This window comes from Mesocricetus auratus, unplaced genomic scaffold, assembly GCF_017639785.1.
Source record: "Mesocricetus auratus isolate SY011 unplaced genomic scaffold, BCM_Maur_2.0 Super-Scaffold_6730, whole genome shotgun sequence".
Taxonomy (NCBI): Eukaryota; Metazoa; Chordata; class Mammalia; order Rodentia; family Cricetidae; genus Mesocricetus; species Mesocricetus auratus.
The window spans coordinates 48,473,155-48,500,079 of NW_024429184.1; the positions used below are offsets into that span (position 1 = coordinate 48,473,155).

A 26,925-nucleotide genomic window follows, 5' to 3' on the forward strand; every position below is an offset into this window, starting at 1 on the left:
GCTATATATACTATTTTCATGTGCATCTTCCTATCCTTAAGGAGATCATTGTAGTGGAGAAGAAAGATATGTATATAAGTTTAAAGAGTTAAATAATATCAAAAAAATTAGTAATGCTGTTTTACAAAGGAAATATGTTTAGCAAATACTATGAGTTATGAAAATCCAGACATACCATGAGCATAATCTTTAATAGCTGTCATTAATTAAGCACCTTGTAAATTTTCATTTATGATCATTTTATGAGCATTTTACAATTTAGTAGAACAAGAGCATGATTGAATACTAACAGGTCTGAGAAACAGAATTTACCCCAAATATTTCTTCAAGTTACAATCTCTTAATATTGTATCTTTTTTCTATAGAGTTTAGGTAAAGGCAAGTCCATATGCATTGCAAGTTAGCATTTGGAGAGGAAAACAGATGTCTATTAACTATTTACTTTCAATACTTTTAAGATAATTTAGGATGTTTGCTTTTGGCTGTGTCTGTAAAAGTATTGTTCTCCTTCTATAGGGCTGTGACACACAGATGATTTATGACCTACTGCTAAGATTGAAACCCACTATTTATTTACCTGGTGACTTTGTCTGCAAAAAGGTGAGTGCATACTATTTTCAAGTGCACAGTTAATAATGTATTGGAAGAATTTGGACATAGGTCAATAATTTATTTGAAATAAAGTCTGTGCAGAGTGACTTCCATATTATAAAACACTGTGCCATATACTTAATTCTGCAAAACAACAATAAAGGCTTGGAGTTCAAAATGGAACAAAATAATATAAGTTCTACTACATATGTCATAGGATAGACATGTAGGTGGTCTGAAAAGGTATTTTTATAAATGTAAATAATCAATCATAATATATCATAAATTTAGATATTTTAAATGAAAAACAAAATATAGAAGTGATAGGTGCTTTTGCTTTTTATGCTTCATCAGCAAACTGTTATTTGTATTTTGCTCACAGAGTTAGTAAATAATCAATACCATTTTTAAATCTTTATTGTGAATTTTATGACTATAAAAGTATTACATTAAGGTGTTCAACTCACAGAATGTCAGTATCATATAAACAAAGGAGTCTGGGCTCCACACATATACATTCAGCTATGATGAATTCCACATACTAGTCTAAAAAGAAAGAAGTCCCATCTAATTCTAAAATACAGCCATGAGAAAGACTGACTAGATTGAAGAGAAAGAAACAAAAAAATGAAATTAAAGTGGTGCATAACTGTAAAGTGTGTTCATATATAAAGAGAAACAGAAGTTGTTAGAGGAAGGCACTTATTTATATTAGAAGTTGGGAGAGAGAAGTCATCAGTTTGTCAGCTGTGACCTTTGTAAAATTCTAAAGATAAATAGTCCTTTAGTAAAAAAAAGAAAAAGGAAATCGATGAGCTAATTTTTTTATGAGAAGTTGAAGCAAAGATCGGAGAGGCAAGGCAGAGCCTGTCATATTCAAGAAATGGAAGCAAATAGTGGGGAAAGGCACAGTCAAATGAGGTGTGAACTATTTCAAACACATCAGATGGAGACACCAGCATATAGGTGGAATCAATCAAATGAAAGAAGATGAAATCGCAAGTGAATGCCTAACAGCTGGAATATAATGAAAGTTGGCTTTAAGCGTTCAAGGCATGGTATGAGAAAGAAGGCTGGGGCTGTAACTGGGAAGGCACCAACATTATAAAGATCAATGAAGACAAATGAGAAACGGCAACTAAGAAGGAGCTGTCAAAGATAAAAGAGGAAGGAGAGGTTCTGCCATACTGGAAACTAAGCATATACATCCCACACAAACTCATCCAGGTAGAATACAGACTGATTGTAAGTGAAATAAAATCATGCTCATTAAAAGGGGAGAGAAGGAAAAATGAAGAAAGAAACAGCATGATTTAAGAGGTCCTCTGGGGCCAGTGGTACACTGGAATGGTGAAGACTTAGCACACACACACTAAAACGGGTTCAAGGTGCTCCAGTGGTTAAAGGGGCTGGTTAATGAGCTAGAACATAGAAACCTTAGCACTTGCACCTTGAAACAATGCAGATTTGCTTAAGGAAGTGTGAGGTATGGGGATGCAGCTTTCTCATTTCTAATTTTATCATCATAGTGAATTCATCCAATAAATAAAAACAAGTGGATGCAGATGAGGAAAAGAAAGACAAATGTGGAAGGAAGAGTAGGCAGAAGGCAGAAGAATGCAGGTCACTTTTCTGTGGTTTTCCTTCAGTTTTTAGGTTTGTTTTTATTTCTAAATGAAGATTTGCATAATACTAGATGTTGACAGAGAAGAAAAGCTGTTGCTTGACCAAAGTTTAGGTAGCTGAATTCAATCTGATATGTATTTACTACTTCCATAAGGACTTGTGGAGAGGAGGAAATAAAAAACAAGTCATATTCAATAAGAGGTTGCCTAAATAATTGAAGCAATGGCCAGGTTCAGGTCTGATATTCTAAAGTTCTTTGGGAGAGTATGTAGGACTTCAAGACTACTTGGGAGTTTTTTGGGGATTCTGTGCTGCCATACAGAACATAACCACAGAACTTTTCCTGTTGCACGAAAAACAAGTAACCCAGAGACAGATAATGGGGTTCAACCTGAAGATCAGGGAAGCAAAGCAGCTGGCCTCTAGCTCTCACCTCATTCTCGGGCTGAAAGGACCAATCCGCACAGGAGCTCTTCACTGAGTCTCAAAATGCTGCCTCTCCTCAGCATAGATGGAGAATTCTGAGACTTCAGTGTCTTCCTATCTGACTTGATACTGAATTTTCCTATCTTCACTGTGGCTGGATAATCAATGCCTCCTATCTTCAGTGTGGCTGGAGAATGAATGCCTCCTCCTCCTATCGTCAGCATGGCTGGAGAATTAATGCCTGATACTGAGTCTTTGCTCCTGTCTTATATACCTTTCATGAGTACTGGGATTGAAGGTATGAGCTATAATTCACTTTCAGACTGATTCAATCTTGTGTAGATCTGGGTGGCCTTGGACTCACAGAGATCCATCTACCTCTTAATCCTGAAACCTAGGAATAAATGTGTGTACCACCACCTCCTAGCTTCTGTATGTTGTGATTAAGGGTGTGTGCCTGACTTCTATAGCTTGTGGCTGACTTTGCTTTCTGAATCCTCTGGCAAGCTTTAATAAATCATAAATAACTACATTTAATAAATCACTATATTTTCAAGGCTTAGACATCTGGGACTTAATTTCTAAAGTATCTTATTCAATATTTTTGCAGTGGGGTTTTGGGGGTTTCACCTCCAAAGGAGCTCTTAATGGAGCTAATGGTCTATCCAGGAGCCACACTGTGAGAATGATCTCTCTTTTCTGATGAGGTACCATGATGCTCTCCACTAGCCATGGAAGTAGCTTCAGGAACAAGAATACTAATTTTTTGGGCATACACACTCACTAACAGCTACCTTGCTCTACCTGAAGTGCTTGCCTTTCAACACTTTCTCCAAATTAGCACAAGAAACAGTCACAAGTTAGGTTCGATCTTGCTTTACACCCACTGTTAGCCTCTACTCTCTTGAGGTGATGTCTACTTCATCTGAATGCTAATTAAGCTTGCAGAAAAGGCTTAAATTAACCCAGAAATGTACAAGAGGTAGTAGAAGTTTGGGCTTGTTGATTATGCCTGATCTCCTTGGGAAATTATCAAAATTATCATTAAGAAATAATTAGAAGTACTGAACTATATTTAAGTACACATTATGTACTTGTACTTCCAGTCAGTTGTAAAAACTGCCTTTGAAACATCATTCCAGCTCCTTGAAATTACTTCATGCAATAAGAAGAAGGAGGAGGAGGAAGAGGAGAAGAAGAAGAGTAGTAAAAAGACACTAATTTTCAAATGACTTACTTTATTTTTTAAATTTTTCATATTATTTCATTGATTATTGAGTCATTAGTTTTGATATTGTATTCATAGTTAGATATAGTATATCTGTATTGTGTCACATGATAATTGGTGTTGTCAGTTTTAATGCTGTAACTTGACAGCCTTGTATTTTGCTTGAAACACTTAGCTTACTTAGTCTCTATTTCCAGTTTCAAAAAAAGGGAAATAAGAGACACATGTCACTGGAATTTTTGCAAGAATTAAATGAAGTAAAAAAATTCTGGATAAAAAGTACTGTGCTCTGAGAGAACAAATATGTGATATTTAAAAAGGAGCTATGCAAATATTCTCTATCTTGATGATTTCTTAAGATTTATTTTTATTTATGTGTATGCATATGTTTCTGACTGAGTATATGCTATATGCATGCAGGTGTTCAGGAAATCAAAAAAGGTCATCAGATCCCCTGGAGCTGGAGTTAAAGCAGTTGTGAGCCACCTGATGTGGGTGTTAAGAATTAACTGCTGAGCCAAGCAGTGGTGGCATAGACCTTTAAACCCAGCACTTGGGAGGCAGAGACAGGCAGATCTCTGAGATTTCAAGACCAACGTGGTCTACAGAGTGAATTCCAGGACAGGCTCCAAAGCTACAGAGAATCTCAGTCTTGAAAAATTAAAAAAAAAAAGAGCTGCTGAGCCATCTCTCCAGCCTCCAATTTTAATGAATTTTCAAAGTACTCACAAAAGCAAATTATTAACATTGAAATTATATAAATAACTATAATAAACCTATATATTTTTTAACTTCTGTTTCAACTTATATTTCATATAAATATACATCTAGAATAAGAATTTTGGTTTTTCAGATATGAATTAAGAGGTGAAATTTCATAATTGTATATCCCAACCTGATAATTATAAAGCACTTGATTTTCAGGAAAATAATCCTAGGTATCACAGGACTTTAGAACTTCCCAGAAACAGTTAAATCATATTTTCTTCATTCATAAATAAGGACCCTTTATACATCATGCCTTGCATTCAGCACTGGAATGAAGTAGACATTGTATCAGTCATGTCAGAGCATAAACTATAATCAATGCAAATTAATTTTGAGTTGTTTTCAAGTATTTTAATCCATTGAAAGTATAAGTAATTGGAATATTTAATAACTCAGTGCAGTCCATTTATAAAACAAGAACAAATTTATTGTATTAATGGTTTATTTTTACAGCTTAGATCATTTTGTTATATACGAGTGTAACAACAGACTAGGTAATTTATGAAAGATAAAGGTTTATCTAGCTCATGGTTCTATGGTCTAAAAAGCATTTGATAAGGGCTTTCTCAGTGAAACACAATGTGGCAGAGTGCACCACATGAAAAGGAAAATCAAACTTATCAGAGAAGAAACAACTTCTCTAGTGATAAACCAATCCATTCATGAAGGCAAAAGCGCCATGACCTAATCTTCCAGGGGTCCTGTCTACAAATTCCACTAGCCTGTAACCTTGAAAAATTAAAACTTTAACAACTGAAATTTGGGGGAGATATTAAAACCACAGTAGTGGTGATTTTAAAAAGCCTACTTATTTTGACTTGTTATAGAGACTACTATCCAAATAATGGCAAGTATTATAAAAACTGGCCTATTTAGAATGCTACAACTGGGGCTGAAGATGTGGTTTAGCAATTGCAAGTGTTGATTTTGCAATCATGGGGACTGGAGTTGGAGATCCCAGCACCCATACCTTCATCTCCAACTCTGAGGAGGAAAGAACTTCTTGAGCTTACTAACTTCCAGAAGAACAAAAAAAAAAAAAAAAAAAACAAGCCTCAGATTCAGGAAGAGACCTTGCCTCAAAAGAATATAGAGAGAGTAATATAGAAAAATACCTAAACCTTCTTCTGGCCTTCTCTCTCTCTCTCTCTCTCTCTCTCTCTCTCTCTCTCTCTCTCTCTCTCTCTCTCTCTCTCTCTCCCACACACACACACACACACACACACCTACACTTGATTAAACAGATAAACAAATAAATAAATTTAACAACCTCTTTTGACTTAAAATGTTAAGCATATTCTTGTATGGTATGTTTATTTTTGTAGATTAGAATTTAACATTCTTAACAAACATATTTATAACTTAATATGTATTGTATAACAAAGACATACAGTTAGGGGCACAGACAAAAATTATACATGGGAAAGACTGAAGAGATCAGGTACAATCACCATCAATCCTAAATCTCAAGGATCACAGGGATACATTTTAGTCAACCACAAAGACAGGAGCAAAATATCTCTACAAATCCATTTGTATCTTCAGTCCACAGTTGTTTTTAGGTTGGATTAGTGAGGGAGGGGCAGCTGAGAGAGTTGATAATGGACATATGCATGTGTGTGACATACATTCATGTGTGTATGCATGCTGGTGTATGTGGTTCATGTTTGCAGGTGAGCCTACATGTATGTATACATGTGTGGACACCAAAGGTTGCCATCAAGGGTCTTTCTACATTATTGTACATTTACTTCCTGAAGCAGTCTCTTACTCAACTTGGAGCTAGCCCACTCAGCTTGTCTAGTTAACCAGGTTGTCCAGGGAAGCTCCTGTCTCTGTTTGCTGAGCACTGGGTTATAGCCAAGTCATCGTGCTTGCCTGGTGTTTATGTAAGTGTTGGGGATCTGAACTTCAGTCTTCATGCTTTCACAAAAGCACTTCATTCACTTGAGTCATCTTCCCAGCCTGGTTACAGAATTCTTAAATGAGATTGGACATATAATTACATGGTCACCTGTGGCTCATATTCTAGTTTAGACAGTAGGGACAGATAAAAAAATCATTGTATTTACATTAAATGTTTAAAATAGCTACATATGGTCTTGTGAATTTTTTTGTTACACTAAGCATCTTGTTTAGGGCAGAGCAGTGGAGACCAAAGGCAGAAGACTCAACTGTCCATATGATGAGCTATGTCATCTGCCCATGCCCACTCCTAAAATAGCACACTGACTGGTGTATCTTCTCATGCCTTGTGATGGTTTGCAGGGCTCACAGATTTTCAGGGCTCACTTAATGGAAAGCACTGCCTTCCAACATCACAAGCTACCCCCCCCCTCTTAAAATAAATACTTTCACAAAGATATTGCCTACTTTATTTGTATTTGCTCCTCTAGAAGGATCTTAGATCATTTGGGTTATAACTATTAGAAAATAAAATAACTATAATTTTATTTTCTCATATGGCATTTAGGGAGAAATTGGTAAGGAAATGTACATCATCAAGCATGGAGAAGTCCAAGTTCTTGGAGGCCCTGACAGTGCTCAAGTTCTGATTACTCTGAAAGCTGGGGCAGTGTTTGGAGAAATCAGGTATTTACCTTGCAAATGTCTAAGCTCATCATTTGTCATAAAAGGACAATCTTAGTTATAAAATATGTAAATTTCTACTTAAGTTTATCAAATGTCTGCTATTCTGCTAAAAGCATTGGAAAATCAAGTATGTTCACATTTCTTTCACCGTTTAATCCTTCCTCCCAGAATAACAAAAAAAAAGAGAGCAGGTTGTACTTTTCAGTTCTAGAACCTAGATCAGTACCTAGATTGCAAATGATGCTCAACCAATGTTGAAGTAACAAGCATCTTAGTAAATGAATAGAGAGTAAGAGCGTTCTCTAATTGCTAGAAGACTTTTGTTAGGCCAGCAAAGGGGTTTTGAGTAGGTTAGTGATATGATCATGGATGTGGGACCAAGTTGCCTCAGTCTAAAGCCCATTTTATCCACCTGTTGTCTTAGTTCCTTACTTGACCCTACTCATCTTCATATCCTTTGTCTTACTAATGAGAGTTACAACAGTGTATATCATAGATGTTGGCAAATTAGGTTAGTTTGTTTAAAATACTTGTGTGTCTCATCTGATTTTTTACTCAATAGCTATTAGCTATTGTTATCATTATTTCCTATTGGCCAGAAGAATATAAGCATAGAATAGAACAGAACAGAATGAATAGGGAAGTTCCCAAAGCAAGAATATAAACAGCAAATTTAGTCATGATGTAAGCTAACACTTCCATGCATTATTGCATTTAAATTTATTCCTTATTCATCAAAAATATATTCACTAAGTACCTAGCACATGCTAGATTGTGAAGTAGCACTCAAAACTCAGGGAATTCACTCTAAGAAAACTAGTTCAATTGTTGGCCTTCATTAAGGTAGGAAGAAACTGAGAAAAGTTACCTAAGTAACTAATAAGGTAAATTCACACTATAATGTGTTATGAATGTACAAGATTGTATGCAACTGATAAGAGAGGCTAGCGTAGATCAAGTAGTTGAGGGTGAACACTATATATGAAATATTTGCCCCGAGCTTCAAGTCAGTAAATAAATATGGAGTCGTTTACATATAGGCAAAAGCCTAAACATAGGAAAAAACTCATCTGGTCTATGGTCAGTTAAATCACTGCAGCTGAGAAACAGTGAACAAGGAAAGACATCTTGGCAAGACGAGACCAAAGGTTGAACCAGGGCTGGCTTATTAAAGGCCTTTTAGACCATGGTAAGAAATTTATGTTTTATTCTCCTATCCCAGTACTAAGCAGGCCTGATCACACTTAGTTTCCAGTATTAGACAAGATCAGACATATTTAGAGTGGAATGGATATAAGTGTGCTAGTCTCAATATGAATGGATGTCCCTAAAGGGTTTTAAACAAAAGAATTAGGTATGATTTTAAAAGACAACTCCAACAGATGTGTGGAACAGAGAAAAAAGACAGGTGAGAATGTAACCGAGGAAATCAATTAGGAACTGCAGTGATTCCAGTAAAAGATGACAGTGTCCTAAACTACAAAGGTGGTGCTTAAATATTATTAATTCTTTTACATTGAGAAAATTGTCACTTCAAGTTACCAAGTATCTTGACCAGAATAAGAGCAGCCATGAGTGACAAAAGTAACATTCTAAGCTAAATCCCCACAGGTAAGTGTCCAACATTCTCACTGTACCCCAAAGTTGGATTTGATTCATCCAACTTCCCAGCAGCTAAGAAGTTACAGAAATCTCAGGTGACTTCATATAAACATATAGATTTCTGTTGGTAATATTGCTTTGTTTTAAAATATTTTCCTCCTTCTTAGCAACTAGATGACCTGCACTGGAGTCGTGGAAGAAAAACTTCTTAGACTGCCTAAGACCTGTATTCTTAGCCTGTTTTCATCACTTTCCTTACAGGAAGTGCTTTCAAAAGTAATTTAATATTTCTGTGATTTAATAATCACTGTTATCTGCAAGGCCATAAAATATACAACAAATCTAATCTGAAACATTGCAGAAATTACAAAAATTAATTACCTGGCCTTCCCAAGGGTTGTATTCTCTGAAAAGTAAGGCTTATAAATCCAAGTCCATTAATTGCTGATATTATCGTCACAGGAGGAAGTAGCCCAAGAATAGAACAGAGGTGTTGCTAGGTTAGCACTAAAGTAAGCCTGCAGTCCTAACTGCAGCATCCTAAGTCCCTCTTAGCCATTTGGGTCTCAAAAGCCAAGTTGAAACAGTAAGGCAGGCCTTCTCTAAGCCTGCAAGAATCTCCTTGATTCAAGCAAAGAGAAGGTCTTTGCCTTAATTCACTTCTTGGCTGTAGCTGGAAAAAACAACAACAATGTATCTGCCTTTCCCAGATGCTCTTGAACTTCACAGGCCCACATCTGGCCCCCAGCCCTAGGCTCCAGTCATGTATTCCAGATGGAGGCATGTTTGCCAAACATCTAGACACTAGAAAGATCTTGTAATAGTGTTTACTACTCAGAAATGCTGTGACCTTTGTTAAAATGAGCTAAATCTAGCACTGTCACACAGGTTTTTACAGACTTCCTTTTTCTTAGCAAAACCTAAGAAAGAAAAGGGTACAGAAATTCCAAGGGCATTATATATTAATGCAAAAGTGCACAGCTAAAATACAAATTTACAGTCTGTCACGGAGAAAACCAATTAATATCTACAAAGTACCAAAATCTTATGCTTAAAAAAGAAGTCACAGGCCTGCCTGTTCTGACTGCATTCTTACCCTTGCAAGTGTGTACAGTTTCAAACCTTATTTACCACATAGATTTAACCACATCTTGTCTGCCATCTTGTATATGTTAAGATCTCATTTTTCTTGAAATGATTGAATTTATGCCCTTGTATTGCTCTCATGATTCCAGTGGGCTTCTGTAAAAAGAAGCTTTTTCCTTGAGAGAAGCCTTCCAGCCAGCCTGGTTCTAGAGCCACATCAGTCCCAAATAAACACACAGGAGGCTATATTAATTATGAAGCTGTTGGCCTTGCTTGTTTCTTACTGGCTAGCTCTGACATAAGTAATTACCCCATAATTGTTAATCTAAGTATTTCTCTTACCAGAGAATAGTTCCGGGCTTCCTACCCCATGGCGTTACATCTTGACTCTCTGTGTTTCTCCTTCCCAGAGTCCTCCTGGACTCCTAGTCCCACCTATCTAGATTCCTATTGGCCCAACAGTGCTTTATTGACATGATCACAGGACTTGCCACATCATCTCCTCTTTTCTGTCTAAACAAAAAGAAAGGTCTTAACTTTAACATAATCAAATTATATATAAAAGAACAGTTATCAAGTAAGAACATAGTTACAATATTTTGTCTATCAACATTTAGCAAGATTTAAAGAAAATATCATCTATCTTATTCTTGTGAGTTCAAAGTCCTATATGTAGCTTATCTTTTATGATAACTAAGGAAAACTATAACTGTAACTATCTGCCTTCAACTCCATCAAAGACCATGGAAGGATAATATATAAACACTAGGATTGACAGAGACATCTTGCTACCTGGACAGTCACCCAAAGTTCCTCTGTAATGTTGGGGCATCCATCTTCAGCCCATAGGCCACAATGTGTCTGGAACACTTCTCAGCAAAGCAGGAAATTTCAAACTGTCCATCTGCATTGGCAGTCTCAGTCATTTCTCTGTGTCCTGCAGAAAGTCTGGTAGACTCTTCCATGAAGCAGGAACCCTGTAAGACTGAGTTCAGCAGTCACTTTCCTGTGGGTCCTGTATGTCCAGATTATACAACAACAGTCAAGCAGTACAGGCAAGAGCAGTTTCTTGCCCAAATGGCTAATCTTGCCATGTTGAAAGCAAACTCCATAACAAGTTTCTTCGATGCCCATCTTCCTCTCAGACGTAATTGGTGCTGCCAGGAGCAGACATTTCTCATTGTCAAGAAAAACCCTAAACCATTTTAAATGCCATTTTCTGAAGGTCTTTGAGAGGTTTGAAGACTGTTTATCTATCTCAAATATATTTCTGTATATCTAGAAAACCTAACTTACCTAACTATAAATTCTATTATAAGTAACTATCTGTAGTCTGTATTCAATTATGCATTACGTTTTAAAAGATCAGTATAAGCACAATACTTAATCAAGAGGAGAAATATACACATCACAAAATTGACCTTGAATTTGTATCAATAAATGAAAAACCATACCCATACCATAATTCCCCTTTTTACCATTAAAAAGAGATTGGTTGTGATCATTAACCAATTATAAACAATCCCATTTAAATGAAAACAAAGATTTATAAACAAGATGGGAATTAGGACGCCACTCATTCCAAACTGCTTCGTGCTGGAAGGGGGCGATGTCCTTACCATGGGGATCATGAAAAAACTCAGAAACCTGTATAAGTCCATATTTTTGGGGTCTGTAAGACTGCATCATCTTAGCTGTTTCAGTTGTTGGAACACTTGGTCCACTGCTTCCAGGGGTCTTGGTTTATCAAACCACAGAAGCCTGGAAGGAATCCTCAGCTTTTCATTTTCTGTAGAAACATAAGCAAAATCTCCTTTCCCAAGTAACATATCCTTATACTTAAATTTTGAAGTCAAGGCATTTTCAAAAGATATAAGTTGAATTAATTCAGCAGCATTTATAATCAAGTGTACTTTAGCAGTTGTTCCTTCCTGAGCAATCAAAAAAACTGAAAAACACAATAGCGTACAGTATCCAGACTTTCTGTGTATTTTCCATGTTTACGTGGCTTATTTATTTATCTATTATTACTTTATTTCTTTTACTTTTATTTATTTTTCTTTGAGACAGGGTTTCTCTTTGGAAATCCGCCTGCCTCTGCCTCTTCAGCAAATCCTACCGGCGTGTACCACCACAGCCGGGCCGTTTTGTTTTTTTTTTTTTCTCTCAATCTTACGTATATTTTTAAACACACTGTAAACCTTTAGAGGATTTTTTTCATCCAAGTCTGACTTTACTGTAAATCTTTATGTTTTTCTGGCCACGTGCCTTATCTGTTAAAACCGCGGCTGTTTTTTTTTTTTTTCTTCAGAATTTCTCTTTATTAAAGAGTCTTACTCCATCAACAGAGTAAGTTATTCAAAGAGCATAACATTATCATCTTTGGGTAAAGCAAAATTGAAGAGACTAAACAGAAAAATAAAGATGCGTAGCAGGTGGGATTATACAATTTTTGTTTTTACCAATTACTAATATCACAATGTACATTTTTTTCAATAAAAGCTAAACTTTAGTTCAACATAAAAAATACATCTTCTATCTGATGAAAATTATAGCAAAATGTTTCAGCTTTTTAAAATGTCTCAGTTGCATCTTAATTATTTTTTTTATATTTTATTTTCCAGTTTAAATTTAGATAAGAAACGAGGTTGCTTCACAAGTCAGTTCCAGGTCCCTCTCCCATTCCCTCCCCTCCTCCCGTGCCCTCCCTCCAGCCCCCCCCCCCGTTATCCCCTCATTCCCCCAGGGAGGGTGAGGCCCTCCATGGGGGTGTCCATAGTCTGTCATTTCATTGTGTAGATGTACCACATTTTCTCTATCCACTCTTCCGGTGAGGGACATCTAGGTTGCTTCCAAGTTCTGGCTATTACAAATAAAGCTGCTATGAACATAGTGGAACAGACATCTTTGTTGTATGAATGGGCATCTTTTGGATATATGCCTAAGAGTGGAGTTGCTGGGTCTTGTGGTAGGTTTATTCCCATTTTTCTGAGGAATCTCCATACTGATTTCCAAAGTGGCTGAACCAGTTGGCACTCCCACCAGCAATGGAGGAGTGTCCCCCTTTCACCACATCCTCTCCAGCATAAATTGTCATTGGTGTTTTTGATTTTAGCCATTCTGACAGGAGTGAGATGGTATCTCAGAGTTGTTTTGATTTGCGTTTCCCGGATGGCTAAGGATGTTGAGCACTTTCTCAAGTGCCTCTCAGCCATTTTAGACTCCTCTATTGAAAACTCTCTATTTAGTTCTGCAGCCCACTTTTTAATAGGGTCCTTTGGTGTTTTGGAGACTTGCTTCTTGAGTTCTTTGTAAATTTTGGAGATCAACCCTCTGTCAGATGTGGGATTAGTGAATATTTTTCCCATTCTGTGGGCTGCCTTTTTGTCTTGCTGACTGTGTCCTTTGCCTTATAGAAGCTTCTCAGTTTCAGTAGGTCCCATTTATTAATTGTTGATCTCACTGTCTGTGCTACTGGTGTTATGTTCAGGAAGCTGTCTCCTGTGCCAATTTGTTCAAGGGTACCACCCACTTTCTCTTCTAAGAGGTTCAGTGTGGCTGGATTTATGTTGAGGTCTTTGATCCATTTGTACTTAAGTTTTGTGCATGGCGATAAACATGGATCGATCCCACGGCTGTTTTAAACTGCCTTTTTTCCAAGATGGCGGGCATAAGCGTGACTCCAGCTGCGGCTTGGAGATGTGGTCACTGCCACTTCCAGCTGTGCTTACACACCTTTCAATTGTTAGCAGAGCCTCTCAAAAGAACCTTGCTGGTTTTTTTTCTTTTGCTTGCTTATGATGAGTCTCTGCTTGTCGCTAGCAAAACAGAGCCCACCTGAGGGAGGGAGGGAGGGAGGGAGGGAGGGAGGGAGGGAGGGAGGGAGGGAGGGAGGGAGGGAGGAAGGAAGTTAAACTCCCACTATCCCCTTCGAAGACAAAAGCTCAATAATCTGAAGACTTCATGTTGCCTCTTAAATTTGTTTGTTTGTGTTAGTTGTTGTTGCAAGACAGGCTTTCTCTGTGTAGCCCTGGCTGCCCTGGATCTCCTTCTGTAGACTAGGCTGACCTCTAACTCAGAGATCTGCCTTGCTCTGCCTCTTGAGTGCTGGGATTAAGGGAGCATGCCACCACTGCCTGGCAAATCTTTTTCATGTGGATTTCTGGGGAACACTTGGAATTCAAAGTACCAAGGGCTAAAGACAGAACTTACACTGCTCCTCAATGGAATATAGAAACAATTATATGTGCAATTGACCAGTCCTGCAGTTCTACTGTGGGTTAGTCATATAGTGAGGTAAATGGTGGTTCCCATAAGATTTGTCCATGTGCTAACTGTCAAAAAAAAAATCTGTGAGTATGTCCTTATTTGGAAAAGGAATATTTGAGGATACCATAGAGATGAGGAGCTTGCTGGGCATTGTGGCATGCTACTTTAATCTGAGCATTTGAGAGGCAGAGTGAAGCAGATGTCTGTGGTGGGTTCAAGTCCAATCTGGTCTACGTAGTGAGTTCAAGGACAGCCAGGGCTATGTAATAGAAAGACCCTGTCAAAAAATAAAATTAAAAAATGAAGAGATCATCCTACATTATCTGAAGAGGGTCTCTGTCCTGGCCAAATTTATGTCTACTTGACACAAGCTAGAGTCATGTGAAAAGAGGGAACCACAGTTAAGAAAATGCCTCAAGACACCCAGGTTAGAGCAGTTTGCTCCGAGATAGCAGAAAAGAAGCCGCAGCCTGTGGCACTGGGCAGTGGGACACCACTATAGTAAGCAAATATATGGTCCTTGACGAACAGACTAATATGGGAGGCCATCTTACCACCCAGGGACATAGTGTAAGCAAGTCTTGGGCTGCTGCTAGGGGTCATGTCTGGGTCTATAACCTACTACAGTCATCGTAATGTAGATGCCTTTGGTCCCTGTTACCATCGAGGGCCATGAGGAATCCTGGGGTCCAGACTGCCACACGTAGCTACTTAGGTTCCAACCACCATTGGGATAAAAGGGGCTATCCCAATCTGGTTGACCTGGATGTTGCCCAGGGCCACAGAATCATCAGGCTTGTCCTGCAGACATGGGACATGTGTGATTCTGTGGCTCTACCCCAGCCAGGGTCTATGTTGATGTCCCCAGGATCTGTGTTGATGTCCATGGTACCTGTTACCACCAGGGGTCATGTGGATGTCCACAATTTGGGCCTCTATCTAAGGCCATGTTGGGGCCAAAGGGCCACCCTGCTACCGAGGTAATGCAGATATGAGTGGCCTATTTTGTCACCTGGGACTATTGAGTCATCTGGGCCCAGGTTGCTTCTGAGTACCATGTCTGGGTCTATGGTCCTACAACTGCCAGGGTCAGTAATGATATGTATGGCCCAAGTCACCAACAAAGGTCAAACTGATGCCAAGGTTCTGGGTCACCAACTGTGGCCATGGTAGCAAGTGAGGGGCCGGCAATGAGGAACAAGCCCGTAAGCAGCACCTCTCCATTGCCTCCGCATAAGCTCCAACCTCCAGGTTCCAACCCTGCTTGAGTTATTGTCTTGACTTCCTTCAGTGATGAACTATGATGTGGGAGTGTAAGCCAAATAAACCTGTCTTAGTTCAGGTTTCTAAAGCTGGAAAGAAAAAAAACCACTATGACCATGGCAACCCTTATAAAAGAAAACGTTTCGTTGCAGGGCTGGCTTACATGCAGAGGTTTAGTCCATTATTGTCATGGCTTGCTACAGTGCAGGCAGACATGGTGCTAGAGCGGGTCTGGGAGTTCTACATCTGGATCTATAGGCAGCAGGAAGGAAGAATGAGCCGCTGGGCTAGGCTGAGCTTCTGAAACCTCAATGCCCACCCCCAGTGGCACACTTCTTCCAGCAAGGCCACACCTACTCCAGCAAGGCCACACCTCCTAATAGCACTACTCCCTGTGAATCCATGAGAGGCCATTTTCATTCAAACCACCACTCCTCCCCAACTTGCTTTTGGTAATGGTGTTTCATCATAGGAATAATAATCCTAAGACAGCCTCCATAAGATTCAATTGTAGGACGTTTTCTTAATTAGTGACTGATAGGGGAAGTCCCAGCCCATGACGGGTGGCGACATCCCAGAGTTGATGGTCCTAGGTCCTACAGGCTGAGAAAACCATGAGAAGCAAGTCAACAAGTAGCACTCCACCATCAGCTCCTGCCCTGCTTGAGTTCCTGTGGTAACTTCCTTCAGTGATGAACTATGATATGGAAGTGTCAGGCAAATAAATCCTTTCCTACCTAAGTTGCTTTGGTCATGGTTTTTCATCACAGTGATAGAAGCTACAACTAAGTCTCCAATCCAGAAATAAGTATTTTTTATGAAAGACGGTAAGAGAGAAAGTCCTAAGACTGAGGCAGGAATTGCAGTCATGCAGGCAAGAAATGCTTGTGTATGCGCCGCAGATACAAGAAAACTTCCAGTAGAATCATTGGATGGAGCACACCTTAGCTGGCACCTTAACTTGGAACTTACTTTGTAAATTTTTGTAGCTATATGGCACTATTTAGTGATAATTAATTACAGTAGCTATAGGAAATTAACATAATGCCAAAACCTTTACAATTTAACATTTGGAGTTTTAGAGGAAAAAAAAGAAAAGATGCCATATTCCTGTGCTTTGCCTGACATGGCTATTCATCACCTAAGATTTGTCCCTCTTATCTCCTCACTATATCTCAAATCACTGACACCTTCACTGCTGCTGATGCTTTGGGGATTCCAAGCCCCCTCCACATCTGACCAGACATCTCCTGCCACACTCTCCATAACTCAGCCTCTAATCTGCAATTGAATGATGATGGGGAGCACTGACCTGATCAGATCTGTGTTCTCCTGCCCAAATGTGTCCATGCTATTCTTAAAAATAAGTACAGAGGTCTTATTCGGGCCTACAAAATCCTAGAGCTTCTAGCCTGTCTGCATGTCTACTTTAGGTTACATAGTAATCCAAGTGTCCTCCTTGATTGGGCACACTCTGTCCAGCTATGGTTTGCAAAAGCTGTTGCTTCTGCCTGCATATTTTTCCCACCCATCTCCCTCCCCCCCCCCACCCATCTTTTCTCAATCTCAGCTTATTTTGAGGGCTTCTTCGATTCCTCACTGTAGGGACTACCCAGGCCCCCTTGCTATACTATCTTGTCAAACTGTATTCACTTTTTTAGACCATTTATCTTTGTAGCTGGATGTTTATAGGTGCATTTATTTCTTCACACCATCCCCTCCAAATAGAAGCACCAGGACAGCCACTTATCGCTGTTTCAACTATGTTCTCTGCCCTGGAAATACTAAAGGAGCAAGGAGACCTGCAAAGTAGCCTGCACTCCCCTCCTTGGCCGTGAGCCCCAACTACTATGCTCAGTCACACCTCTGTGCTTTTACATTGGAAAAAAAAGACATTCTTCTACCTAAGATTTGGACCTACAGTACAGCACGTTCCCAGAAACGTCGTATTTCTCTAGTTTGCACAGACACTGCAAAGGCTCCCATGGTCTAATAGATACCACATATAATTTGTCCTACATTTAATCCATGCTTGGCCTAATAAATAGTTGTTAAGTAAGTGGATAATCTCTGTGTCCCAGTGACTGTACAAATGCATGCTCATTTTTGTCATAACTTAGTAGTCAGTCTTGTGCCCCTTGTCATTACTAAAAATAGCACTGCTGGATTTATCTTTGTAAAATTACTTCATTTTTCTTTGAAGTTATTTCTTTCAGGTTTATTCCCCAAAGTAGAATAAGTAGGCCAAAAGGCAGAAGCATTTATGTAATTCTTCAAGTATGTGAGCAGCTAATTCTCAAAAAACAGCGAACCCATGAACAATACAATTAACAATGCGTAGCTCTTTTCCCACAGCATTGCTGACCTTGCTTTTTTTCATTTGTTTTGGATTTTAATAGGTTTTTCTAATTTGCATTCCTCTAAATTGTACCCAGAAGAGAACAGGTAGCCAATAAATATTTGCTGAGTGAATTCCTTTGCTAGGGGTCAATTCATGTTCATAAATGTGATCATTAATTCAGCAATTCACTCGCTTTCCACTCCTTTTAGCATCACTTATTTCACGCTATTTGAAAGAATTGGATGCTTTAGATCATTTGGTTTTCATTCAAGATATTTAAGTACTGAATTTTCTGGTCAAACTGCCCATTCTGAGGAATTATTTTTTTATTTATATTACCTCTACATCACTGTGAAAAGGTCAAATAATTTGAAAACTAATTTTGTGTTCCTCTTCACTCTGTTTATATTTGTCCTGAACAATTTTTAAAGAGAGGCACACCAGAGAAACATCTAGGTCTTCAGACACTTGTATTTTTAATGCTTAACTGAAATATCTGTTATTCTTTTTCTAATTTTGTCTTCCTTTTATGTTATCAAGGATAAGAATATTCAATACTAGAAAACCAAACCCTGCATTTCCAATATTTTCCTGTATCAAATAGGAACAAAACCCATATTTTAAAATGTACTTACACATTTACCACATACTCCATAGTGTGGTCTCTAGCTATACAGAACCTTTTTGCCACACCATGCTTCCATGAACAATTACATAATCAGTACTATTTTTTACACATGTGTTCAAATATTCTCAAGATCTCTTTGCAAATAACTCAATGTAGGCTCTTTACTGCCATTTGGAATACATACAAGAAGCATAATTCTTTTTATGTGTATTTGTGAATATGTCTACATACATGCATGCCACAAGTTTGCAGGTGCCATGGAGACCAGAACATACCAGATTCTCTGGAGATGTAGTTACAGGCAGCAATGCGCCACCTGACATGGGTTCTGGAAACCAAACTCAGGTCCTCTGAAAGAGCAGAAAATGCTCTTAACCACTCAGTGGTCTCTTTATCCCCAAGTGAGACCTTGACATACATTATCAAAACAGCCTGATTTTTTTCCTAATGTCTTTTGACATAAATGTGTGATTAAGAACAATAACAGTGGTATAATTAGCATCACTAGAATTTTTATACATGGAGAAACCCTTGACTTGAAACTAGTTCTCACCTTGAATTTTAACTTTGTGTGTGTGTGTGTGTGTGTGTGTGTGTGTGTGTGTGTGTGGTGTAACGACACACACATGATTGTGTAAGTGCATGTACTTGGGTGTGCTCATAGAGAGCCCAGAACAGGACATTGGTATCTTCTTTGGTCACTTTCCACCTGACTACTTTGAGACAGGGTCTTTCACTGAACCAGAAGTTTGTGTTTTCAGCTAAGCTGGTTAGCCAATGAACTTTTGGGATTTGCTTAGCTCAGCATCTTCGTACTGGGGTTACAGTCACTCCCAGCCTTGTCTGGTTTTGGGTTTGTTTTGATTTTTTAATGTGGGTGCTGTGGATTTGAAGTCAGGTCCTCATATCTTCCTGGCCCAAATCACTTAATGGATCTTAGACCATGGCAAGAATCTACCAACAAAATATTGGGGCTTAGTTTTGAAAAGAAAAGCACTTTTAAAATTAAAAGCTTTATTTTAAAAAAGTAAATGAAATTGTTAGTCACCATGATTCCAAAGGAACAGCCTAATGTATTCTCAATTGATAACTGTTGTGTTACCGAAGTATCCTTGTAAACTATTCCTTTGACACTTAAAGAGACATTAATATGCAAGACATAAAATGATAACACATACCATTCTGTTTCTTTGCACTCCTCCTTAGATCTTTACCCAGATTCATTCTTCATTCACTTGGCTATAGCCAATTCAACTCTGAAATCAAGACCTGGCAGAGAAAATTGAACCAGATAGCTGTGAAATCTAAACTCTCTAACTTTGTTAAAAATTCAAGTGCACAGAAGTCCTTCAAAATATATATTTTTTAAATCTAGGCTACCATGTGCTTGTCATTTTAGCACGTACTGCACGTACTTGATGAATATCAAAGTATCTGCAAAGAGCAAGACGCCCAGGCAGAGGTGACCCCAGAATATCCTCTGATGTTTGCTCACCAGCAAAAGTTTGGTGAGAATTTATTCTTAGTCAAGTTGGAAAGTTGTCAGGGAACAAAGTGTTTCCTGACAAGATTGACAAAGTCCCAGGAGAAGTCCACAGAGGTGATCTGAGCTCCTGCTCCCACATATAGCACAGCTGGAAATTTGCTTAATGAGAACAAATATTTGAAGTTTTCATCTCTTTCTCAACACTGGAGATGATGCTTTTCCTACAGACTGACATTTAGAATTAGTTTTATTTCTATTTTAGGAAATAATTCTACATTTCAGATTAGAAATATCTTTATTTTAGAAACATTTCTATTTCCTGTAGTTATCAGAGCATTAATGGCTCTGAGTTGTGTTAGAAAGCTGACTACATTTACACCCCATGCCGAGATTTGTGGTAAGTCTTGTCTGAAAGTAATTGTCTGATACTGCTCACTTTCCTCTGCCAAATTCAGTCATGGTGATGCACAATTTTCTTACAGGATTGTAAAGAATTAATTAGATTATTACATAAAAACAACTTACAGAACTCTCTGGCTCACAGTAAACACTGGATAATGTTAACTTGGGATGTTACTATCATCAATAGTATTTGCTATTCTTACTGTCTTTATATGCACTTACTCTTCTCCTAGCTACAAATAGCTTGAGGAAAACTGCTAATTATCTTTGTAATGCCAGAACCAGCTCATTATGGTGTATGTCATGCCTATATTTTTCTTTTTTTCTTAATATATGTTTCTATTTAAATTAGAAACGTGAATGCTTCACATGTCAATCCCAGCTCCCTCTCCCACCCCTCCTCCCTTGCCCCTCCACCAACCTCCCCAGCCCCCCACCCCATTCCCACATCATTCCCCAGGAAGGGTGAGGCCCTCCTGGGGAGGGATCTCCAAAGTCTGTCATTTCATCCAGGGCAGGCCCTTCCCCATGTGTCCAGGCTGAGAGAACATCCCTCCATGTGGAATGGGCTCCCAAAGATCATTCATACACCATGGTAAACACTGATCTACTACCCAAGGCCCCAGTGATTCCCGTGGCCTCCTCACTGGCACTACATTCATGGAGACTGGATCAGTCCCCTGTTGGCCTCTCAGCCATCAGTCTGGGATTCAAGAGCTCCCCCTTATCCAGTCAGCTGTCTTTGTGGGTTTCACCATCATGGTCTTGACCCCTTTGCTCATCACTCCTCCATCTCTGTCACTAGGTTACAGGAGTTCAGTTCAGTGTTTAGCTGTGGGTACCTGTCTCTACTTCCATCAGTCCCTGGATGAAGTTTCTACGATGGCATATAGGGTAGTCATCAACCCTATCACCAAGGAGGGGCTATTAATGTAGTCTCTGCACTATTGCTTAGTTTGCCAGTTGGTGTTATCCTTGTAGATCTCTGGAGATCTCACTAGTGTCAGCTCTCTCCTCAAGCCTATAATGACTCAATCTATTATGGTATCTCTCATCCTGCTCTCCTCTATTCTTACCTCAACTCAACCTTCCTGTTCCCCCAAGCCTTCTTCTCCCCTCCTCTTATCCCCTCTCTTTTTCTTGGATCCCTCTCTCCTCTCCCAATGTTCCCAATCTGCTCAGGATCTTGCCTCATTCCACTTCTCTGGGGTATCATGCATATCTCTTGGGAACCTCCCTGTTTCCCAGACTCACTGGCACTGGGATTGCAGGTCATGCCTACATTTTATATATATTTAATTTATGCCTGTTTTTCTTCTTTGCAACGTACATGGTGAATTCTGTATCTTTTCCTGAAGGATTGCATGTCAAAGAACAATTACTTATATGTGATCTCACACACCACAGTACTTACCAAATCTTAATAGAGTTGGATGTGTAGTTCCAAAGTACATCACTTGCCTAGCACACTTAAGGGCTGGGTTTCCAAGATGCACTCTACTGACTGACCCTGCCCTATCTAGCAGGATAGTCTTACTGAATTGTGTCTGAAAACAATATATAGCTAGCAATGATATTCTTTTCTATATTCTCTCTTGTATCTACTCAGAGAATGTAGCTCTGAAGTCTACTCATGTCTACTTGCATATCACAAACTGGGGTTGAGAATTCATTAAAAGATTTTGCCCAATTGGACATTTTCCATAGCTGAGTATCACAAGTACAAAAAGCCAGTCCTTTCAGGATAACCAGTTTCCTGTAGCAGATAAAAAGAGGTTTCTGTTTTCAGCAAAATCGATTAGCAATGTGTTCACAAAGGGGTATCTGAAATGATGATTTGGTTCCTAATCCTACAGCTTTCTCACATAATGACATCATGCTTTGATGATGAGCCTCTTCTATTCCCTCTTAGTGTCTTGAATACATCGTGGGGCTTAGAAGTTCCATGAATGAGCAGAAAAATCAAAAAAGGCCGTAAGCTGTCTAAGGTCACAGCAACGAGTGGGTCCAGGATTAGAAAAGTTTCCTTTATTTCTTCTACTATTGCTCAGGTCAAGCTTTTTTTAAACCTGGAGACATTTAACTGTAGCATCAGCTATTTGTCTTCTGTCACCAGGCCTTTGGTAAACTCTACATGGCGCTGTGAATATTGAGGGAGGGTCCTTCTTACTAAGCAATTTAATGAGTAAAACTTTTCACCAGTGGAATTCTGGGGAGGCATTTTGTGGATAAGAAGAGAAAAAGATGCTATTTTAAACATTGCTGAGAGAGTTTGGGTAAAATCCATCTGGCAGACAGACTATTTCTTCTGTTCAGAAACTCACCAAGCACTCCAAACGTGCAACCTGTAGGCAAGTTTAATTAAAGCCTGAGAAATCTCAAAATAGCCTGACATTTAAATATGTTATTTCCGTTCCTTCTCATAGAGTTTGGCATGCTCACAGAGGTTCTCTGGGGTTCAGATTAAGCCCCCCAATAACATCCTGCCCTGTTTAACTACTTGACTCCTCCATATTAAAAACCACAGGAGTGTGGATGAAACTACCTCATCCGACCCCATCCTCCCATTTAATAGAGAAGCAGGAAGGCAGATAGAAACTTGGATGGATGAGTTAATAAAAAGATGATCATGGATTCTGTGATGGATGATGGCCAGCTATGTAGATAGATCATATGTACTCTCATGTATGTATAGAATGCTGCATAGAAATGTAGATGGGTGAAATAAAATTTCTTTGTCTTCTCTGGAAAAAGCAGTCATTGACTAAAGTAAACAAGCATTAACACAGTCACACTAGAGGATTCTAAACATGTATGTTCTATCTGGAGGGGTAATTTCATTCTTCAGTGGTTTGGAGAGCCTTAGCCTTCTCTCCCCAGCCCCCATCTTCAATGTTAGGTTCAGGGAAGTGCCCAGGTTTGCACAGGTCCCTTCCCCTTTCTTTAGGCTCTGGTATTTGCTTCTTGTTTTGTTTTGTTTTGACAGTGTATTGTTATGTATTCCAGGCTGACCTGATCCTTGTACCTCAACTTCCCAAATGCTCATAGATTGTAGCACAATAGCCAACTCAGCTTGACTTCAGTAGAGAATTTTTCATGATTCATTTCTCTCTCCTTTCTTTTGTTTGTTACAGAATTTACATGGTATTAGGATTTATTTGTAATCTAGAGATGACTAAAAGTACATGGGAAGGTAGGCATAGGTTATATGCAAATTCCAAATCATCTAAAAACTACTTGAGCATCATCTTCTAAAAACTACTTGAGCATCGGAGGGTTCTGGCTCCTGTAGACGGCTGGAGAATCAGTCCTCTGTAGGCACCAAGGGACACTTTTGCACAAACACATGCACACACCACTCGCTGCTGCTTGTCCTCTGACCAAGCCTAACACATATGCAAATGGTAGAATCTCATATGGAACCACGGGAACAAAAGGGAAGTGGGCTGCTAACCAGACCTCAGCAAGCGATTCGCGGGACAGGCCGCAGAGACAGCCCGACAGGCAGGTGCGAGGCCTTCTCCACCTCTTTTATTGCCACTATTTCGGAATGCTGGCTTCCTCTCCTTCAACATTAGGCCTCTTCACACAGCACAGAAAATCATCGTCATCTTGGAGCCTACGGCTCACAGCGGCCTCCAGATCGTCAGCCTGAGAGCCCGGGAGGATTCTTGGTGAGAGCCACAATGAAGAAGGGGACTGTACATTGTGCAAACTTCCAAGTCCCTCAAGACTGTGGTCTGCAAGCAGAGCCCAGGGAAGCCTACGTGCAAGTGTGAGAACCAGCAGGCTCAGTGTGCAAGAAGGGCTGATGTCTGGGTCTAGGGGACGGAGCCGGAGAAGCAGGGAAGTCTCGTCTCAAACACAGGGGATCACGTCTTCCTTAGTAAGCCTTTTTGGTCCACTCAGCCCCTTGCTTGGGTTAGGTCCACGTGCATTATCGAGGGCACTCTGCTTTACTCTTGGCTGAGATACAAATATTTGCCTCATCCAAAAGCATCTCCACAGCTAGTCGTCTTCCTACAGCTGTGACAGGATACCTTTTATCTTTTTGGGGTTTTGTTTCGTTTTGGTTATAGGTTTTTTTTTTAATTAAGTCTGAAATATCAATAACAATACTGATGGGTAGTTGGTATCTTACATTCCAAATCCCAGTACTTACTTCTGCTTCGGTTCTGTTACTTAACTTGTAAAAAGCTGAGCAGTGCAGTGACTCCAACCTCAGAACTTCAACAGCATGTCAGAAGATGACGCACTGACGTTTGAAGAATGTGTTGTAGCCGAAGGCTGGAACAGTCCATGACCAGGATAATGAAACACATAAAAAGATGGACGAGTCTGTAAGGCGTCAAAGGTCTTCTTATTCTTTAGTTCTGAAGTGGCAGCCTTCTCTCTCCTTTCTTAACATAATAATTATCCTTAACAAGGTACAGTGGCAGGTACCTCTTTCTCTACTGTTAGCACAGTCCACGATCTCCAGCTCAAAGAATGATAACACCCACAGTCAGCAAGTCTTCTGGCCTCTGTTAACATAAGCAAGATTATCCCCTCACTAGACAATGTCTCATAGAGACTCCCTTTTCCAAGTGATTCTAGATTGTCTCAAGTTGACTATTAAAAGGAACCATGGACTAAAGGTACTAAACACACAGTATTTGCTGAAGATTCTGTATTTCCCATCAGGAAGAACTCAACTGTATTGAAGAAAAGTCAACATCTTATGAATTTACCAATTGATACCAAGTTTAAATGTGTAATTGAATTTTATTTGAGATTTAAAAGGTAAGTCAATGGAGGGTGAGTGAACCTGTGATTGAAGAGCTGCTTTTCTATCTCACAGCCTCCTGGCGAAAGGGGGAGGAAACCGTCGAACTGCTGACGTGGTGGCCCATGGGTTTGCCAATCTCTTAATTCTGGACAAAAAGAGTCTCCAAGAAATTCTGCACCATTACCCATCTTGTAAAACACTCCTCATGAAGAAAGCCAGGTATGACTCAACAGAACCTGGTGTGATGATGCCAGCTTAGAATCCCAGCACGGGGAAGACTGAGGCAAGAGGACTGAAACAAGTCCCAAGTCAGATAGAACTAGAGTGGGTTACTATACGGAGGGGTGGAGAATAGTGGTTTTACTCTATAAAATGTAAGATGAGGATAATTGTGTTACATGAAGTAAGTGACAACTGTCTTCATGAGATACACCCCAAACTGAAAGCCAAGGTGGGGGGGGGGGAGAAATTACCACTGTTCAGGGAAAATTTGGTGCTGCTGTCACAGAGCTACTCAAAACAGTGTTCTTCCCTTGTCTCCAGAGTTCTTGTAAACAGGAAGGGGAAGAGCCCACAGGCAATCCCTCCACCAACAGGACCTGCCTTTCTTTGCCCACCAAAAGAAGAGACACCCAAAATGATTAAAGTTCTCCTGGAAAGCACGGGAGAAGCAGACCTTGGAAGTCCCCTCAAAGGCAAGAGAGAACAAACTGCTTAGGTAACAAGGCCGATTGATGGGAGCACAGGGAACTGTGGGCTCGCTGCGGAAGTGGGGAATGCTCCTGTGTACATCCATTCAGGCTCTAGTTCAGACATCGGGCGATTCGGACTAATGTAACCCTAGCAATTGTGCTGCATAGTGACATTTGTTATTTAAACTTCATCTTCTTTAATCATTACATGAAGTCAATGGGTCACCTTAATTTAATATGCATATTTATAAACGCACCCAAATTTAATTGTTCATGAGTTCTATTTGACTGAATCTACCTACTATAATTTATTGGTAACCCCCAAATCAACGTATGTTTTTGTGTCATTCATGTCAAGTAAAATACTAAAAGGAAAAAAAATCAAAACAGGAAATTTGATAGGTGCATTATCAGTTCTTCTCAAGTTCACTCCTTTTTATTCCTTAAAAATATTTATTTATTTATTTATTTATTTATTTATTTATTTATTATGTTAACAGTGTTTGCCTGCATGAATGCCTGAATGTCAGAAGAGGTCACCAGATCTTGTGATAGCTGGTTGCAAGTCATCATGTTGCTGGGAATCAAACTCAGGACCTCTAGGAAGAGCAGCCAGTTGGTGCTCTTAACCTCTGAGCCATCTCCAGCCCTTTACTCCTGTTTCTTATTGTGACTCTTATGCAAATAAGTGGCCCAAAGCAATCTATTTGTTGCCACAGCTGTTTTTAGCTGTTTTATTTTACTTTGTAGTTTTGAGTTTTTAATTAATTTTTTGTGACTATGTTGTACCAAGAATAATACTTGAGTACTGCCCAGACTTCCTAAGTACAAAATTCTATGGTATCACCGAGAGAGGAAATATACTATTATAATTTTTACTCAGGTTACTAGTTACAGTCAAATTATCTATGAGCTCTGTGTGGGAATGCATAGTTCATGGGATAGTGTGCTACATTAACTAACGTATTTCTAAAAAAAACATACAAGCAATAAAGTTATATATTGACCAATTGACCAAAAAACATGTGGTCTAAGACTCATCAGGAACAGGCCCTGTATTTCCCCTGGGAGCAATGGTTGTATTTGCTACTTTGGTGATCAGGGTAACTTGATAAAACAAAACAAAACAAACAAAAAAAAAAAACAGTTCTAAAAGC

The 26,925-nt window shown here is 39.3% G+C and overlaps 1 protein-coding gene across 1 annotated transcript in view; it reads left to right on the plus strand.

Annotated features, from left to right (window-relative positions):
* Cngb3 (cyclic nucleotide gated channel subunit beta 3) overlaps positions 1-25,794 on the plus strand; it is a 168,116-nt gene extending 142,322 nt beyond the window's left edge. Inside the window, 4 exon segments of the mRNA XM_005066722.1 lie at positions 517-600; positions 7,113-7,231; positions 25,149-25,295; positions 25,620-25,794. Coding sequence (XP_005066779.1) covers positions 517-600; positions 7,113-7,231; positions 25,149-25,295; positions 25,620-25,794 — 525 coding nt within the window.
* The last annotated feature ends 1,131 nt before the right edge of the window (positions 25,795-26,925 follow it).